We start from the raw sequence: 18182 nt of genomic DNA on the forward strand, positions 1-18182 counted from the left end.
AAGCTGAAAGCATAACAATAGGCTCTCCTTCTATTATTGCAGAACCAATAAATAAGCATAATGAAAATCATGACACATTATTACATTATTCTGTATTGCTTCTGTTCATTTAAAAAACAGATGAGTACATTTAAAATAATTTTATGTCAAATGACAGTAAGCTTTGCCATTGAGATGATGCTGGAAAGGGATATTTGTAAAGAGGAGAGATGCATGGTCTTATATGGCTTATATCAAGGTTATGACAGAAGTACAAGGGATCTGAGCACTAACTACTTCACACCAAGATGGCTGTAGCCTGGTATCCAAAACATGCACATTATTCACATGTGCTATGTGTTTTCTGATATTATGGAATCAATACAAAACAAATTAAAAAGCTTTAGGAAAAGCTTTCCTGTCAGTTTGCCCTTGGATGGATTATCTTTTTTCCTTTTCCTTGTTGATTTAATATACTAGATTATATTAACAGCACTGGCTTATAAATACATAATATCTGAATCTTATTAATGGAGATATGCTGCCAAAATAATCAGCTTCATACTTAACAAGTTTCCAAGTATTTGGGAAAGCTGTGAAATGGGATTACAAGGTTAAGCTGTGTACATCTGGCTCATCACTATATAAATATTTCAGAAATGTGATCTCATAGGATGAAGAAACACCTGTTTAATCATGACTCTTTTCCAAGGTACATGAACTTCAGTAAGCAGAGCAATACACAAATGCTGGCAAGAAATCTTGATCAATTTACATAATGTACTTCCTATATTAGACACACAGTTTTATCATACATCATCCTTCTGAATAGAGATATAAAAATATTCTAGAAAGATTATGTGGTATTATACTTACATTGGCAAAATGAATTGGGAGTGCCCAACATTTTAAAATTTGAGATAACCACCTGAAATACCAAATAGTTTCATTGATTTTTTTTCCCTTGTATCATGGTATGTGATTTTAGTGTAATTGAATGTTGTGAGTATAAGTCTAAGGTAATATGGATCCCGAAAATAATTAATGAGAGGTAGGAATTTGCATATAAAATAACAATAAAAACTTGAACAGTCCCTCTAGTTAACAGAAATGTTAATGAAGTTGAACATTAGTTGCTTTTAACCAGATCCAAGATTAAATCACTGTGTTGACTCTTTGTCAAATATACACTTGCCCATTAAGCCTGCCTTTATTTTTTCAAATTTTGTTCCAACAAATAAATGGGTTTTAAAAATGCACTGAGTATGACTCTTGTCTAATTAACTTCAAATGTCCAACTTGAAAATACAGACTTTGAGACTGTTGTCCAAAACGGCAGTTAAAGGTCAATGAATAAAATTTCCAATTATATTTCCTGGGAGCAGATGGGTGCAATGAAACCTAATGATTGAATTTTAAATACTTTCATGCACCTTTTATCTGTTTTCCAACATGTTGATTCTACCTTAATGCTGTAACAAGATAATAGGTTTATTACAATTGACCAACTGAAAAGGTATCTCCACTTTCCAATTATTTATATTACCTGGGGATATTGAATCACAGCCCCTTTCCTTCCATCACTCCTAGAGCCTATCTATCACCATCCCACACTTTTAACCAAAAAAAAAATCCAAACCATAATATCATTAAATAACAGATATCTCCTTGGCGATTTGATTTCTCTAGTTAAATAATGGGTATTTAACATAAATGTCAAGTTTAAGTTCATGGAGACTCAATGGAAAATTTCAAATAAAAATAATTTTAAGAAATGTGTTGACTAAATTTAATTACAAAGTTTCTTTCCTTATGTGATGAACTGATACATTAGTTTAAGCTGACTTGCATAGCCACAAGTATAGAAAGAAGGTTTACCAAGAGGTTAAAAAAATTAACATTCTATTCTCCAGGAGTAGCAGATGGAGACTTTTATCTCAACTACATCTTATTAGAGCACACTCTTGCCCGAAGAACCACAAGAGGAAATCATGCAGAGAAGTTTATTTTATTGCTTTTATATAAAAGAAAATCAACATTTTACATCTTAAAATATATACTCGAGCCCAAATTAAAGGAAATTGAAGAAGCCTTTTATTTTAGCTAATAAACAAAAGTTTCTTGTCTATTAAATGTATTTTTAAAATGAGAAACATACTACTACTCAACCCAATCCACCCCTGTATATATGCACTATGTAAAGTCAACTATACAGAGCCCAGGCCCAAATGTACATGTGGTTAAATATTAATCTGGTGATAAATACCACCATGCCTTATCAACATATTTATTTGAATATTTTTTTAAAAGTACACTAGATGTAAATATACAGGTATTAAAGTATCCCTGTGATAAGCATATTTTCTTCTGGGATGTCACAGAAAAGAGACCAGAGGCAAGGATAAAAATAATAGAATTAGAACAGGTCAGCATAAGACATAAATGATACTTTATTTCCTTTTCTTTCTCTCAAAATCATGTATTTTGGACAATACTTTTTAAAATGTTAAAAGACTTTTCAAAGTCTTTTAAACACATGACATGTGTTTTTAGATTATAAGGTTTGATATGAAGACTAAAAACTGCTTGCCAACTGGTGTATTTATGAAACGTTCAGATTTTTACCAACGTTATTTGGAAGTCGCATTGCCAGTAGATGTCCAAGCTGCATATTTTAAAAGAAAGTATGTATGAACGTATGATAATTTAAGAAAAATTCACAGAAACAGTAAAATGCAAATAGATTATGGAATATTACAGGCCCAGTTTCTGGTTGATAGTGTCTAAGAGAAAACCTGTTCCTGACACACAGGGTTTCTTGTAGTAACATGTAACCAAGACTTATTTTGATATCCCCCTCCATCAGGATTGAGTAGCACTGGTTGCTGATGTGCCTTATTTTCAAAAATGCCAAATATTTCAGGGAGAACTAACAGATGGACTTGAACTCTTAATATAATGATTAGACAAATGTGGATATAAATTCTGCTTTGAGAACTTCTTATTTGTGGGATAATCTTATATTATATTTAATACTGTTAGTTTAATCTTTCGGAAAAATTCTATCATCTACGAAGGTTGAAAATGAATTCTAAACATTTTAAAATTACATTTCTATGCTTCCTTCTATTTTTCCTTCACTTTTTATTTCAGCTACTCTGGCTAATAGAGATAATTGAATTTTTAATATGTTTGAAAACTCATTCTGCCTAAGATCTTTATTCTATAAAACCTCCTTATGGTCTGACATGAATTTTAAAATGTAAAATTCAGACAAACAGTTAACTAGCAGTATAGCTTACAAGTACTAAATAATACAACTTCACATGTACCCCATAAATTTGCACAAATAAAAAAATGAAAAACCAGTAAATCATTTCAATTTATAGCTTTTATAATTATTTCATGATTTATTCATTGAATTAATAATTATGGATTAAACAGCTCTAAACGTTGTAGATGTCCTTTTAATAACCATACTGAAATGGACAACATACTGTTTATATGAAGGCTTAGCTTGCATTTACTCAATATTTGCATATAAATTTCATTACCACATACATATGACAGATTCTGAAATTTTGAGAAAAATTTGTAAGTTGGCTTATTACATACAATCAATAATTTCCAACTATGATTTTATTTTCTTATTATCACATGGTAGATGATCTGTGCCCAAGTGATTAAATAGTAAAATTATATATCAAAAAATAAAATTAAATGTCATCCCCAAATAACTGTTTATGGTTTAGATATAATATAATTTCACTAAAATTATCATACAGAAAATAAATATTTATACTTTATGGAGCATTTCCACCAATAAAACCAGCTTAAAAATTAATTAATATATAGACTAAATGATCGTATTAGTTTCTTAATAACTTCCTGGGCTTGGGTAATCCTTAAAGTCTTAAAAAATAGACCTAATATCAGAAGCGCATCACTCTAATACCATATAAACCAGACCAAGAAGTGGGACAAAAGATAGAAAGACATGCCACAAACAAAACAATTTCCTCTCGATATACCATTTATATAAATGTGTTTGTGTGTATATATTATATATGTCATATATAATTATATATAATTATATGTAATATAAACAAATACTGTGAGAGTTTGATGCTCATAATTGTGAAACTTGATCACCTTTCTCCATGAAGTTGTAATATTATTAATAAAATTATAAACAAATTTTTATAGTAATATTATAAAAGTGGTAACTATAAATTTAAAAAGTATCAAAATATGCCATATTCAAATAAATTATTTACCAGCAGATCAATGTTTTAGCATATTTGTGTTAATATCTTAGACTTTAGCCCTAGTCACATCTAGATTTGAATCCACATTACAGCATATATCCGATGGGTGATTGTCGAAAATGACTTAACTGTAGAAGTCTCATTTTCTTCACAAAAAATTCATATTTTTAAAAGTGTGTACTACATATCAGAAACTGCTATATTGTCTCAACTACAGTGACAATCAAGATGGATGTGGCTCCTGGTTTCAAGTATTCTACTACCTAGACTGCTTTGAGAAAAAAATAACTTAATCTTACTCATAGAGAGTTATAACCCTGATTCAGAGGTTTAACATTTTACAGACTTAAGATCATTCATTGTTTGATAGATCAATTAGATCTAATTGTGTGTAAATCAATTAGATCTTTATCAAGAAAAGAGTACACACAACAACTACAAGAAGAAATGAATGGAAATGAGTTGGGTGTTAAATTTCCTGTTATCCATCCAGTATTAATATATTTTTTATTGCACTTTAAAATCCCTAGGCATCAGGTAGCTTTGGGATCACTTCCATGGCATCTACTGGATTCGATATTATTTTATCACACTTTTCTTATTACCTCCTAGGCTAAGTCCTGCTTTCTCAATGTTGCCAAATGGTCTTATTCCCTTTTACTTCAAACCAGGCAACCGAGGAGAGTGATGGAAAATATTATCTACTCCTTTCCTGAAACATTACATGTCAACTTTTCACCTAAGGCAAAATTTAATGGCTGATTTGTGGATCTTTATTTCTAGAGATTTACTATGGAAACACTGACATGACCTTTAACCAGAGCAAAACAAGCACTCTAATAAGCAGGCAACACCAAACCTAAAAATGCACAAGGAACAGAAAGATCCTGGCAGGAATTAATCTACCATTTTCACACATCTGCCCAAGGGAGGTATTGTAATTGCAAAAATTTACTCTAAGACTGCTGAGACTCATAGTAATTATGTTTCTTTTTTTTAATAGAAATAGCCACAGGTGGTAACAAATTGGGTTTTCAGATGGGGAACTGGGCATGCATTCTAACCCAAATTACTATGTAATTGTCTTGATTATAAAAAATCGTGGAAAGTCTATTGCTCAAAATCAGAAGGAAAAAAAAGTCTCTATAAATGTATTCTTTGTCTTTTCTAGTTTCTCTCCACTCAGGCATAGTGCTTCATTTGTTGGTATTGGCACATCCGATATCAGAGCCACACCATAGAATAGACTTCTGCCAAGGATCCTTAAAATGTCCTGTGAGTGGGGTTTGTTTAATAGGATGGTTCTCTTATTTCCATCCTTATTACAATCTAGGGATAAATAGCAGCTTTCCTAAGAAGGTCAGAACCTGGAAACTTAGCTAATAATTACTACCCGTGCATCTGCCAACACTAAAAAGTGGAAGGTTATGAATATTTTTTCAAGGTATGCATTGATATTAAAATAGTTACTGTTTTTCTGATATATCTGCTTTCAATAATCCTGCATCTTACTCTATACTTTGGTTCATGACACAGTACCAATATATTTGTATTGTTTTCTAAAATGATAAATGCATTCTATGCATATCATGCCAAGTAACAAAGTATAACTATAAACTTACTTCTTTAAATCAGGAATTTCTGATTTAATCAACCGAGGTTACAATATGAAGCAAGGCATTGGCTTAGCACAAAAAAAAAAAAAAAAAAGAAAGAAAATCACTAACACAAGGCCACACAAAGTTTCAAATAGTAATTAAAACAATCAAATATCTTGCCCTAAAACTACGGGAAGGTAAGTTTGTATGGAATCTTTAATTCTACCACAATGAAAATGATAATAACGAAGGACTATTGATTTATCTTTTTTGTATGACTTATAACTGCTCTTATTCACATTCTTAATTCAGTAAAAGGACTTGGGATATAGTATTTTAAAATAGGTGCAAAACTGTAAGAGCAAAATAGAAGGCATGAATTCTGGGACTCAAGAAAACACTAGTACAATAGAATTCACCAATATTTAGATGATATTCTGTTTCGTTTTTGTTTTGCTGACAGAACTATGGAAGTTGAAGCAGCTATTGTAAACATTTTTTAGGAAGTTTTTATGACGAATAATTTATATAAAATGTATCATTAAGCACTTATTCAAGTTTGAACTGAAAAATATTTTCTTTTAAACTAATTCCCTTTTCCAAACTACTAAAATAACTTTTTTTTATTATACTTTGCTAAAATTTTAAGCATATTATTTCTCAAACATTCTAATGTCTTAATTTCATTTCATCTACTGATAAAATAAGGACATCAGTAAAAATTTCACACAGTCACATGTGGGTAGCTAATTCTTTTCATGATAATCAAAGGTGAATTGCTTTATAAATTCAGTAATGCATATACAATTTGTCACTGTGAAAAAACAGCAAAAATATATCAAGTACTCAGTTAAAATAATCTCAGTATATGCTGTTAAAATATGTTGTGTGAAAAATAAAATGAACTACCTTTATCAAAGGTATTTGTATTGGGGACTATGATTTTTTAAAGAATGTTGTAGATTAAGGGTGAAAACTACTTTTAGATGTTCAAAACTGATGCAAATGTTCGTACTGCAAATTCAAATTTAAGAATTTATATGAGACATGGATAGTCTGAAATTGTATTATAACAATAAGAAAGCTATTTTGACTCCCATAACCATTTCTGTCTACAATAAATACCTGTTACATTTTCATTTGATTAAAGCAAATTATTGGAATTTCAAATATGACCTAATTATCTCATGTATATATTTTAATTTGAGTTTTTTTTTCTGAATTAGAGACCATAAAAATTTTAGGCACACAAAATACCAAATCATTGTTTAGCAATAACTGTTAAGTATTTAGGTGGAAATCCTAGATAATGAAACATAACAATTCATGACTCAGTGCTTAAATTATATTTTTAGGTTATTGTCAAAGACAGCTGAATAAAATATATTTAAAGCACCATAGTCGTTGCAGAGAAATTACTTGTTTAGGGAAGTTGTAAGTTAAATCTGTAATTGTAAAGCATAGATGCTATCAAAATAACATCAGAATCTTTCAGAATATCAAGTCATTGTCTACTTTATGTATCAATATAATTTACAAATATGTAACCAATTTTTTTAAAGAGTATATATCTACAAAACAATTATGAATGTATAGTTTTGAAATTTCAAATTGATTTTCATGCTCTAGCTTTCAAACTCTACAAAGGCTGCTTTTAGCTGATAGAGTAAACAAGAAATGCTCCTTTAAATAGTCCCTTTAATGTGTTCCACTAATTAAAAATAAATCAAAAATATTAAAAGTTTAAAAAGTATTAAATATTATTCAGACTGTGTATATTTCAGAACCAAATAGAAGTTTACAAAATTATGTTTATCTTTACCTTGGCATTTTTCATACCACTTAAATGTGGTGTATCACTATTGTATTAAATAGAAACATAAAGAAAATAAGATAATACAGATGGTTAAACATTTCAAGATAACTAAAATAAATGAATTTCTAATGCCATTAAGTTATTTTAATATATTCCACTCCTCTAATCAGACCAAAGTCTATTTATGTAGATTACTTACATCTAAAGTGTCATTTATCCAACCTGTATTTATCCTTTGATCACAAAGCTTGTTAACTTAAATGATCTTTTATTGTTATGATTCGTTTTCCCATAATTATGCTGTTTAACTGCCTTTTTTTTGAATAAATATATGCAAACGCGCCAATCATATTCAGCACAGTTATGCTAGATGCTCAATGAACTGTAAGAACCATTTCACTACAATAAAACTGCTTGGAATAGATCCAGGGCAAGGCCTACAAATACCGGTAATCAGAATGTCACTAGGACCAGAACAGACAAATAGAAATATACACACACACACACACACACCACACACACACACACATATACATATATATACACACACACACACACACACACATATTTTTTTTTTCTCTCAAAGACTGTCTGAAGCCAATTTTATAGTCTATCCCTGGAAGAACTTGGTGCATACAAGCAAAGGATGCCACCTACAGAGCCACAATTTTTCGTCTGTATTTTGTTATGGGATTTTATGTTTTTTTTTTTCTTTACCTTAAATATATTGATCTTAGTATTTTTGCAGTAGCAAGGAAGCAGAAGCATGCCTCTGCTTAGTCACAGTAGGGATGTTGATGTCATTAAAGACTTCTTTATTGTAGATAACTTACTTCAGAAGACCAAAGATAGCAATATATCATTGTCAAAGTTAGTGGTGAAAGCTTATGACTAACTGTAAAATACTGTGTGTCATTGAAAAAAATTCTTGTCAAAGCCTCCTTTACTAAAGTAGGTTGACAATAGGTTAGTGTAGGTCTGATGAACTTTAAAAGTGTTTTGTAGGTGGGTGGCAGAAGTCACATTATCTTCAAAATGATAGGCAAAGGGAATTTTATGCTATTCTCTAACTAATATACAGTCATTGATTGAAGGAATTTAATACACAAAAAAATCCTTCCCTAATGGCTTTACTAAAATACAACCTTAAGATAATGCCCTATGGGATTTATTAAATAGAAGTATCACTGAGGGGAATACATTCTAGTGCAATGACTAATACTGTAATTAGCGGGTGCATTTGTAAGAATTTACCCACTATTGAGTGTACTGCAAGACTTCTCCGCATTAGGGAGTTAAGTTTTACTTCCTAACTGGAATGGGCCCAGTTATAGTGGCTTCTACTTTCTCCTGTTGCTGTTTCATCATCAGGCTCACAGCATACATTCTCACATGCTTCCAGCTCTGCTGCCATCTTCTCAAAAGAATCAGGAACTTGAGTGAGAGTTTTATTTCTCTTCGTCTATATAGGCTTCAACCTGTTGCCCGCTGAAGGCCACGTGTTCTTAAGTTCCCCCCTCTAAGGTCACTAGCTCTGTTTTATGGAACTTCAAATTGTTTGAAACTTTAAAACAGTAAAATAAAGTTTCAACATATTTTCAAAGAAAAATAAAAGCTTGAGCTGTTCCTCAGAGAAGAAATACTTTTGAACTAAAATGTATAAAATTGGACTACTATTTGTGCTTGAGCAAGTACTTACATACACTATATTGAAAATATGAACATATACATTTATACACATACTTAATGTTACTAAAAAATTATTTGTATATTTTTATAAATATAGCCTAGCCACATTTCACTGCAATAAATGCATGTGAACCTTTATAGCATCAACTTTATGGAGAAAACATTCTGGAAAATTGGGTGATTTTGTATGTGTTTTGTATGTTGAGCAATGTAGTCAAAGGTGGTAATGTAAATTGTTTCTTGACTAAAATAGTATATTCAAATAGTTGAGATAACAATTTTAGGGCATACTTTTCTATGCCCATCTTTCCATGATTACACACAGCCTTAAATAACATGAAGATGCCAAGACTAAGATTCCAATTTTTTTGGCATATACTTACATATGGTAATATTTATTGAAATTATAGAACTCATATAACTCAAGTAAAATTAAAAATTATCTTACTCCCAACATTTTCAAAAGACTGAAGGATTATAATCTCAATACCAGAATGATAAAATATTACCTAGTTTGCATTTTGAAAATTTTATTGAAAACCAAAAGTTAATGGAATCAAGAAGTTAATACCTTACAAAGAGTTGTATTAGTTAATATTAAAAACAAGACTCTCTGGTTTCTAGCTCATATTGTTAAACTTTATACTTTCTGTGTGTTTTCATTTATTGGGAAATAGAGAAATGCCACATTAAAATTGGAGCTAAAATTTTCATAGATGCATATAAAAATAAAGGTAATATAATAAGAATGATGATAACAACTTTTGAATTTTTAGGGGTTTTAAACTCTTCTCCCCCCCAAAAAACCTCTAAACAATGAATATCTGATTATGTTTTAAGTTAAGTTTATATACTTTATTTACACTACTTTTAATGCCTGATAAAACCAAAAAAAAAAAATGTAACTATTGTGTAGTCTCAAGTAGGAATTACTCATTCTACCTTTTCAAAATATTTAAGAAAAAGGATGAGTGAACTAAACAATCCAGAAGGCACACAGTAAGAAAGGGACATTTCTTTCCTACTCAAGACACAGAATACCTATAAATAGAGATGTATATATAGTTTATGGAAACTAATGCATATACTAATTAAACAGCTGTCTTAGAATAAAAATCATAGTAAGATAGCTCCAAAATTATAAATGCCAAAATAAATTGTTCACACACTTTGTATTTGTTACTGAAATCATTAATAGGCTGGAGTATGAAATTTTGAAGATCACGATTTTGGGAACTTATCTGAATAAGTCCCTGTAGTGAAGATCTTGTACTAGAGCGAAGTGGGAATAAAGGCATACAGTGGATAATGTTGCTATTAAAGATGGATTCTCCTTTCACCTTTTTATTCTGCAATATTGAGTTTATTGTTTACACTATGATACGTTAGTCCTCTATACTTCAATATCATTTTTATATATTTGGATTGGCTCTAGGTATTTACCATATGCTTAATTCCCTGTTATTGAAAAGGCCATGTACATCTATCAAAAGGATTTCATCTTCCTAGCATAAAGACTTTAAAGTCAACCCAAATGTGAATCGTTTGAAATTGATTTGTAAAACACTGAGTAAGAATGTATTCCTTTTCAAAATTTATTTCAGTAGATCTTATTCTGCTGGCTCAATATATTTCCTTCTATGGGAGCGTATTAAAATGACTTGTAGTAGTGCTACAAAAAATGTGAAAACACAGATGTTCAAACAAAACTGGGAAGTCGCCCATCAGTGACAAGTCCCCAGACTCCTCCTCTCTTTCCAACAAGGCCTTTGTTGAAAACACCTGTTGAGAAATCACCCTGAGACTTAGCACTTAATTCTTGATAAATCACGATAAGCAGTTATTCTTGAGAACTAGTAATCTCTTTACTTGACTTTAGATTTCATATTAACACATAAAATAACTCACATGAAAATTGCTCCTATTAAAAGTCCCCTTATAAATTTATGTAACAGTCTATTTGCCTTATGTACTACAAAACCTGTGCTCCTATTCTTCAAAATCAGTTTTATACGTTTAAAAATAATGAAATATTTATTTATGACTGTTTTATTATGATTCACACTATTGTGGTTATTTAGTTGCTAATCTATTGTTTAAACACTTTATACTTCACTTTTTCTGAGGAACTTGAAAAACACCTGAAATCAAATCTCTTCTCACAAATACCACTGTTTCTGTATCAGCTTATATGAATGCTTAGCATCCATACTCAGTAAAAGTACTCCTATGCCCAAGGAGAACCTACAGGCATTAACCTTAACATTTTAGTCTCTTTGACCCACACAAAAAGCTTTGATACTTAAATCTTAACTTTAGCTATAATGTGAGCCTCATAAATCATAAAGTTTCTAAATTTCATATCACCACACTGTGCCAGTGTATCTCAACACAATTATGAAATTATTTTCATTCCATCAATAGAATACATTATACTTCCAAAAAGAACACAGATGCTATAAAATGAAGATGAACCAGACCTAGTTGCGGTTAGGCCAAGTGCACTCTGTGCATTAAAATTCTACCTTCAGAAATACACATGAGATTAATAGTGTGTTTCCTTAGGAAGCTGTATTACATACACACACTAATAAAAGCACCTGAAAAAAGATTATGGGATACCTAAATGCTTTAATTTAAGCATGTCACTTTAGCACAGAGTGTTTGTGACACTCCAGTTAAAAAAAAAAAAGACAGTTCCTGTAGTTAATTTACTCTGCTCTCCATAATTAATACTGAGATAAACCTGATATATTTGAAAGAGAATTAACATATTAAGAACTTACAAAGCATCCTTTAGAGGATTACAAAAATTGAATAGAAAAAAAAATCGTTTAAACAATGCATGTTGAGGATATTCCTAGGGCAGAAGCAATATGGGAAAATGAGCTACTGTGAAAACATTTCAAAGACTTAAAACAAAAACATAGTTTGTTTCTTTATGGCATGAATTAAGAATCTAGAAGAAAGGCAATGTAAAAAAAAAAGTTTTTCCTTTGCATTCTGTGTGTGTGCGCACACGTGTGTATTTGCTTTGACTTGAGATTTACTGTCAATGAGAGGAATCATTGTCCTATTCCTCCTTAAGCAATGACCAACTTCAAGAACAGCATGGTGCAATATACTACAGGTATCAGTATCTCTCAAAACCACTGGATATTTCAATCCAAGATTGTTCCTCACTAGTCTAACCAAGGAATCAGGCTTGTTGAAAATTCTGCACCACCTCGTTTTTACTGGAAACTAAATGAAAATTCAACTCACAGTACTTTAAATGGAAGACTAAGCATTAACCCTCTGTGACATCTTTGTAATTGCCAATGTTAAAATTGTAATTGAAAAGTATTTAACATATGTGTATTTATAAAATGACTGTAGCAAATCTGTAAATATGTGTTTTAACATCTCCTTCTAAATACACGTTGACTGTCATAAATACCAGTTTTACACAGTCACAGAAAGACTTTCATAGAAACCACATTTTTTAAGTGGATACTTTCTTTTTCAGTTTTATATAGACCTTAAAAAATTATGATTACTGATGTACAGTAAACACCATTAGAAGTAAGATGAAATACTAAAATTGATATTTTAATATTTAATAGTGCCAAGTGTGAGATTGTTTTACAAGGACATTATACTATTACAGAAAATTATATTTTGCTAAGTATTAGTATTTGGTATACCTATTATGTTAGAAAGAATAAGATTATGAAATTTTACTTCTCCATTTTAAGAATAAAAACATTATTGAGTCAAGTGTCATCAAAAGTTATTTGCTTTTCAAAGCATAAAATTATGAACAAATTATTTTCACTTGCCCCAAACTAATCTTCCTCTCGAGGTGTCACTTTCAGTTAAGCTCAATTTTAAATTCCACATACTGCTCATCCAGAGTAATTTGTTGCAACATACAATTACAATAAGCAAGAATTAATTTTTTCTGTGACACAACTCAATAGTGGGTGAAAGAAACAAGACAATGACTAGACCTAGTATAGTCACCTGTTGCTGTTAGAATCTATGTCCAGGCTTGGTCTGTCATTTAGTTTTGTGATATTATCAATAACTTTGAATCATACTATCTAATATATATATATTAAATATCACTTAGATATATAAAATACACACTATGCAAACTAAATGCACCCTGATTTCATTTTGGCACATCAAGTGCCTTCAATGTAACTTTGCCTCCTTTTCACAGTAGCACAAAATGAGCCTCTGGTCCTCTGCTATATTCCTTTCATTCCTCAGTGACTCCAAGAAACAGATCACGAAAACCACAGGACAAAACAAATACAAACTTTTCATAGATAGTTACTAGTCATTATGTAGCGTCTGAATGTTTTCAAACTTTTCAAAGTGCTTCAGAGTATAACTCACATTTCAAAAGCTTAAGCTGTGTTAATGCATTATGCTGGAGTTTTTAGCATAATGGAATGATGAAGAGTAAGTGGGATTCATATTCTTTAAAGGACCTTTAAAATATAAAACTGACTTTTTAAGGGGTGAAAAGTTAGTTCAAATTGAATGAACTCTGAAATTCTGATTGGTTGTTATTCTGTACTTAAAGAAGTTAACTTCTTAATATTTGGGTATAAGTTTCTTTCATTTTTGGCATCATTTACAAAAACAGAATTAAAATATTTTCAAGATAATTAACTAAAACGTTTTTTCTGCTCTAGGAATTCTTTTTTATGAAAAGAAATATAAACCAATAAATATAAATAAGTAAAATAATCTATTATTATTGAACATTGCTAACATTTTTAAACCTATAAAAATAAATGTTAAAATGAAACAGGAGTAAGACATTTACATTTTGTAGAGTTTGGACTCTTTACCTGGGAGGGGTTATGTGTAGAATGTGATATATACACAGTGTCAAAAGTGTAAACCGTTTTCATTTATTTTTTTTTCCCCTCTCACTACTGCTGGTAGAGTGGCTTGCCCTGTTCCAAAGGTTTCAGGACAGCTCCAAAAAAATAAAGTTAACTCCCAGTTATGCTACAAGTCTCCTACCTGAATTATGGACATCCGAGTGGCAGGGGTCTCGCTTGCATTATTCCCTTGTCCGGTGAAGCTGGTGTGGCAGCCTGCGTGCCCCTGAGGGACAGTCAGGTTGTTGGAGGCCGGTTTGAGATACATCACCTCCGACCGGGGCGAGCTGAGGGGCAGGCGGGTCTGGTAGTCGAAGTACATGGGGGAGGTGGCCAGGGAGGGGCTGCTCACCACGTTCATGACGTTCATGGCGTTCCTCTCCTCCACTTCACTCTGCACCAGCATAATATCATTTTTGTTGATCTTCTTCTTCTTGCCCTTGCCCCCGCCCAGCTGCGGGTGGCTGTACTCCGCGATGCGGCAGTTGTAAGTGCGGATCTCCTTGTTCTCGCGCTTGCACTTGACGGCGATGGTGATCATGGCCGCTAGGAGGATAATGGAGATAGTGCTCAGAGTCACGATGAGCGGCAGCGACATGTCCCAGTGGTGCTGCTCGCCATTCACCCGTGGCACCCCCTCGGGAAGGGATCCGCTCACCGAGCGGATGATGAGCTTGGCCACTGCAGACAGGGTGGGCTTGCCGTGGTCGGTCACCTTCACCACCAGCTCCACCACGGGCGTCACGTCCTCCCAGAAGGGGTGCAGCGTGCGGATCTCGCCGCTGGACGGGTCAATCTCAAACAGGTGGTCGTCGTTGCCGTCCACGATCTCGTAGGTGAGGCGCCCGCTCTCGCCGAAGTCGCTGTCTAGGGCGCGCACGGTGCTTACTAGATAGCCCAGGCCAGCGTTGCGCGGCACCTGCAGCTCCGCGGTGTCGTTCTGCAGCGTGGGGAGCACGATCACTGGCGCGTTGTCATTCACGTCTAGCACTGTCACCCTCACCGTGGCGTTGCTCTCCAAGTGCGCGGGCGCCCCGGAGTCCTTAGCAAGCACCTTGAACTCAAAAGCCTTGGTCTGCTCGAAGTTAAAGGAGCGCAGGGCGTAGATGGCCCCGTTCGTGGGATTCACAGACACATAGGTGTAGATAGACACGTCGCCGATGTGCGAGGGCAGGATAGAGTAGGATACGGTGCCGTTCTGGCCCAGGTCGGGGTCCTGGGCGAGCACAGAGCCCAGGTACTCTCCTGGGATGTTGTTCTCATGCACCTGAAGCACGTAGAGCCCTTTGGTGAACCGAGGCGGGTTGTCGTTCTCGTCTAGAATCTTGACCGAGAACGACTTGGTGGAGTTGAGGGGAGGAGAGCCCCCGTCCCGCGCCACGATGGTCACGTTGTACTCGTCTTGTGTCTCGCGGTCCAGCGGGCGGTCAGTCACCACCGTGTAGAAGTTGTCGTAGTTCTCCTCGAGCTTGAAGGGGACAGAACCCCCGGGCCCTCCCAGGCCCCCGCCGCCGCCCGTCCCTCCTCCGCCCAGGACACGACACTGCAGCTGCCCGTTCTTGCCGGAGTCCCGGTCAGTGACCCGCACCAGGGCGATGACGGTGCCGGGAGGGGCGGCCTCACTCAGCGCCCCCTGGCGCACGGAGACGAAACCGATGGACGGAGCGTTGTCGTTGCGGTCGATGAGCTTGACCGTGACTTTGCAGTGAGCTGGGATGGGGTTAGGCCCCAGGTCTCGGGCCTGCACGTCAATCTCCAGCATCCCGTTTTCCTCATAGTCCAGGTTGCCCTTCACACGGATTAGGCCGGTCTTGGGGTCGATGGAGAAGAGCTCCCGCACGCGGTCGGGCACGTAGCTGCTGAAAGAGTAGAGCACTTCGCCATTTGGACCCTCATCCGCGTCTGTGGCGTTCAGATCGATGACCACGGTGCCCAGCGGAGCGTTCTCGGGCAGTTCCACCAAGTAGGATGGCGCCTCGAAGACCGGGCTGTTGTCGTTGGAGTCAATCACCTTCACGTTAATCTGTATGGTGGCGGAACGTGGAGGCTCGCCACCGTCCAGGGCAGTCAGAACGAGCGTATGGTGATTCTGTTGCTCCCGGTCCAGAGCCTTCTGGATGACCAGCTCTGGGAACTTGGTGCCGTCGCCGCGGGACTTAACGTCCAGTCCAAAGAGGCCGTGGTCATCGCGTGTAAGCAGGTAGGTGCGGAGCCCATTTTCCCCGGCATCAGGGTCATGTGCGCTGGTGAGGGGGAAGCGGGTGCCTGGAGCAGCGTTCTCCGAGATGTCCATTTCGATCTGGTCCGAGGAGAAGGAGGGCGCGTTGTCGTTGATGTCCTGGATCTCTACCTTGATCATGCAGATCTCCTTGTCGTTAGCGAACACCTCGAGGGACAGCTGGCACTTGGCATTGTGGCGGCACAGGGACTCGCGGTCGATGCGCTGCTTGGTGTAGAGGAGCCCGCTGTCTGCGTCCACGTCCAGCAGGTGCGGTGCCGAGTTCTCCAGCACCCGGTAGCTACCCGACTTGCTGCGCCCTCCGCCGCCGCGCTCTGCCGGCGGAAGCCCAGACTGCAGTCGAGCATCCCTGCCGATGTTCCCGATCACCGTGCCGGCCCCTTGCTCCTCCGGCACGGAGTAGTTGAGGTTCTTGAGAGTGAGGGCAGGGGCCCATAGAAGAAAGCAGCAACAGATGGAAAGGTACATCCCAGACCTGTAAGGTGGGGGCAGGAGCAGCCGGACTGGAGGGGCCAGAGAGGCAGTGCGCGCCAGCCTGGGGCCCTGGCGCAGCGCGCGCGCGCGACGCGAGTCACAAGTCTATGGGTCCTTTTTTCCCTCTGCACCCGAGCTGCGGCACCCGGTGGTCTCTCCTTATTCCGCTCAAGTTCCCTGAACCTGTTGATCTACAGCATCCGCACGGGGTGAGAAGCTGCGGTGCAGCAGAGCTGCAGGGGCTTGGAGCAAGGCGGCGGCTTCCTGCGGCTGGGGGCGAGCCAGGGGTTTCGTCTCTCCCGCCTGGACTTCGGGAGGCTCAAACTTGAGCGATGAGGCAGGCGATAAGAAGGAAATCTCGTCTGGGAGAGATGATAATGAGCTAAAGAATCAGTAGGTTTTCCTCGCTCCCGCTAGGGTGCTGCAAATCTACTCCCGCCCGGAGCCTCCGGAATACTCTTCACATCGAGTGGGGGTGGGAGTAGGGAGGTGTGTCTCTAGGCAGATCCGAAAGTGAAATTCTTACTTGCTGCTCGCTTCCCTTGTTGAAATTGATGGGGATGAAGAGCAACGAAGACAGAGTCACAGATATATTTTGAAGCTTCCCCAGCGCACCGTGGAATGTCTGCTTGCTGCGCGGGCTGGTCTGTTTTCAGGCAATGTTTTGCTGCATTTAGAGATCTAATCTTGCATTGCTGGCTGAGGCAGCGGCGGCAGCGGACTGCATCTCCCAGCCAAGCGTAATTTTTTTTTTCCTCTCTCTCCTTTCCGAGCAGCCAAAGGGAGGGGAGGAAATGCAGCGTAAAGAACTAGTGTCCCGATTTGTAGTTTCCTCTCCCCACCAGGCTCCTCCCTCTCTTCCTCGGAAAAGGCTCTCCCCCGAAATCAAGAAAGCCACAGCTTGATCAGCAATTGCTGTGTGTGTCTATTGGGAGGGGGGAAATAGAGAGATAAATCTTCGCCTCTGTTCGTAGAACACACTCTGATTTCTCTACGCCAAGCCAGTAGCCTCCGCTACCATCCCATCCTCTCCCCGCGAGCAAGGACTTCTCTCCAAGCAGTTTAATTCCAGTTTGCTTTTCTTCCCAGGCGAAGGGAAATCAACAGGCAACTCATGGTTGGACGTGCAGATTCAAAGGGGGAGGGGGGAGGCCGAATAAAAAGGAAAGGGGAGCCTCCCTCCCAGTCCTCGCACACACACTCTCCCTGTCTCTCGCTAGAAGGGAAACAGTCTCT

At 36.7% G+C, this 18182-nt stretch overlaps 1 protein-coding gene across 1 annotated transcript in view; it reads right to left on the reverse strand.

Moving 5' to 3' along the window:
- PCDH17 (protocadherin 17) overlaps positions 1–17744 on the reverse strand; it is a 95807-nt gene extending 78063 nt beyond the window's left edge. Inside the window, exon 1 of the mRNA XM_033177603.1 lies at positions 14376–17744. Coding sequence (XP_033033494.1) covers positions 14376–16940 — 2565 coding nt within the window. The 5' untranslated portion in view covers positions 16941–17744. The remainder of the gene's footprint in view (positions 1–14375) is intronic.
- Positions 17745–18182: the final 438 nt, after the last annotated feature.

This window comes from Trachypithecus francoisi, unplaced genomic scaffold, assembly GCF_009764315.1.
Source record: "Trachypithecus francoisi isolate TF-2019V2 unplaced genomic scaffold, Tfra_2.0 Lachesis_group18, whole genome shotgun sequence".
In the NCBI taxonomy this organism is placed as follows: domain Eukaryota; kingdom Metazoa; phylum Chordata; class Mammalia; order Primates; family Cercopithecidae; genus Trachypithecus; species Trachypithecus francoisi.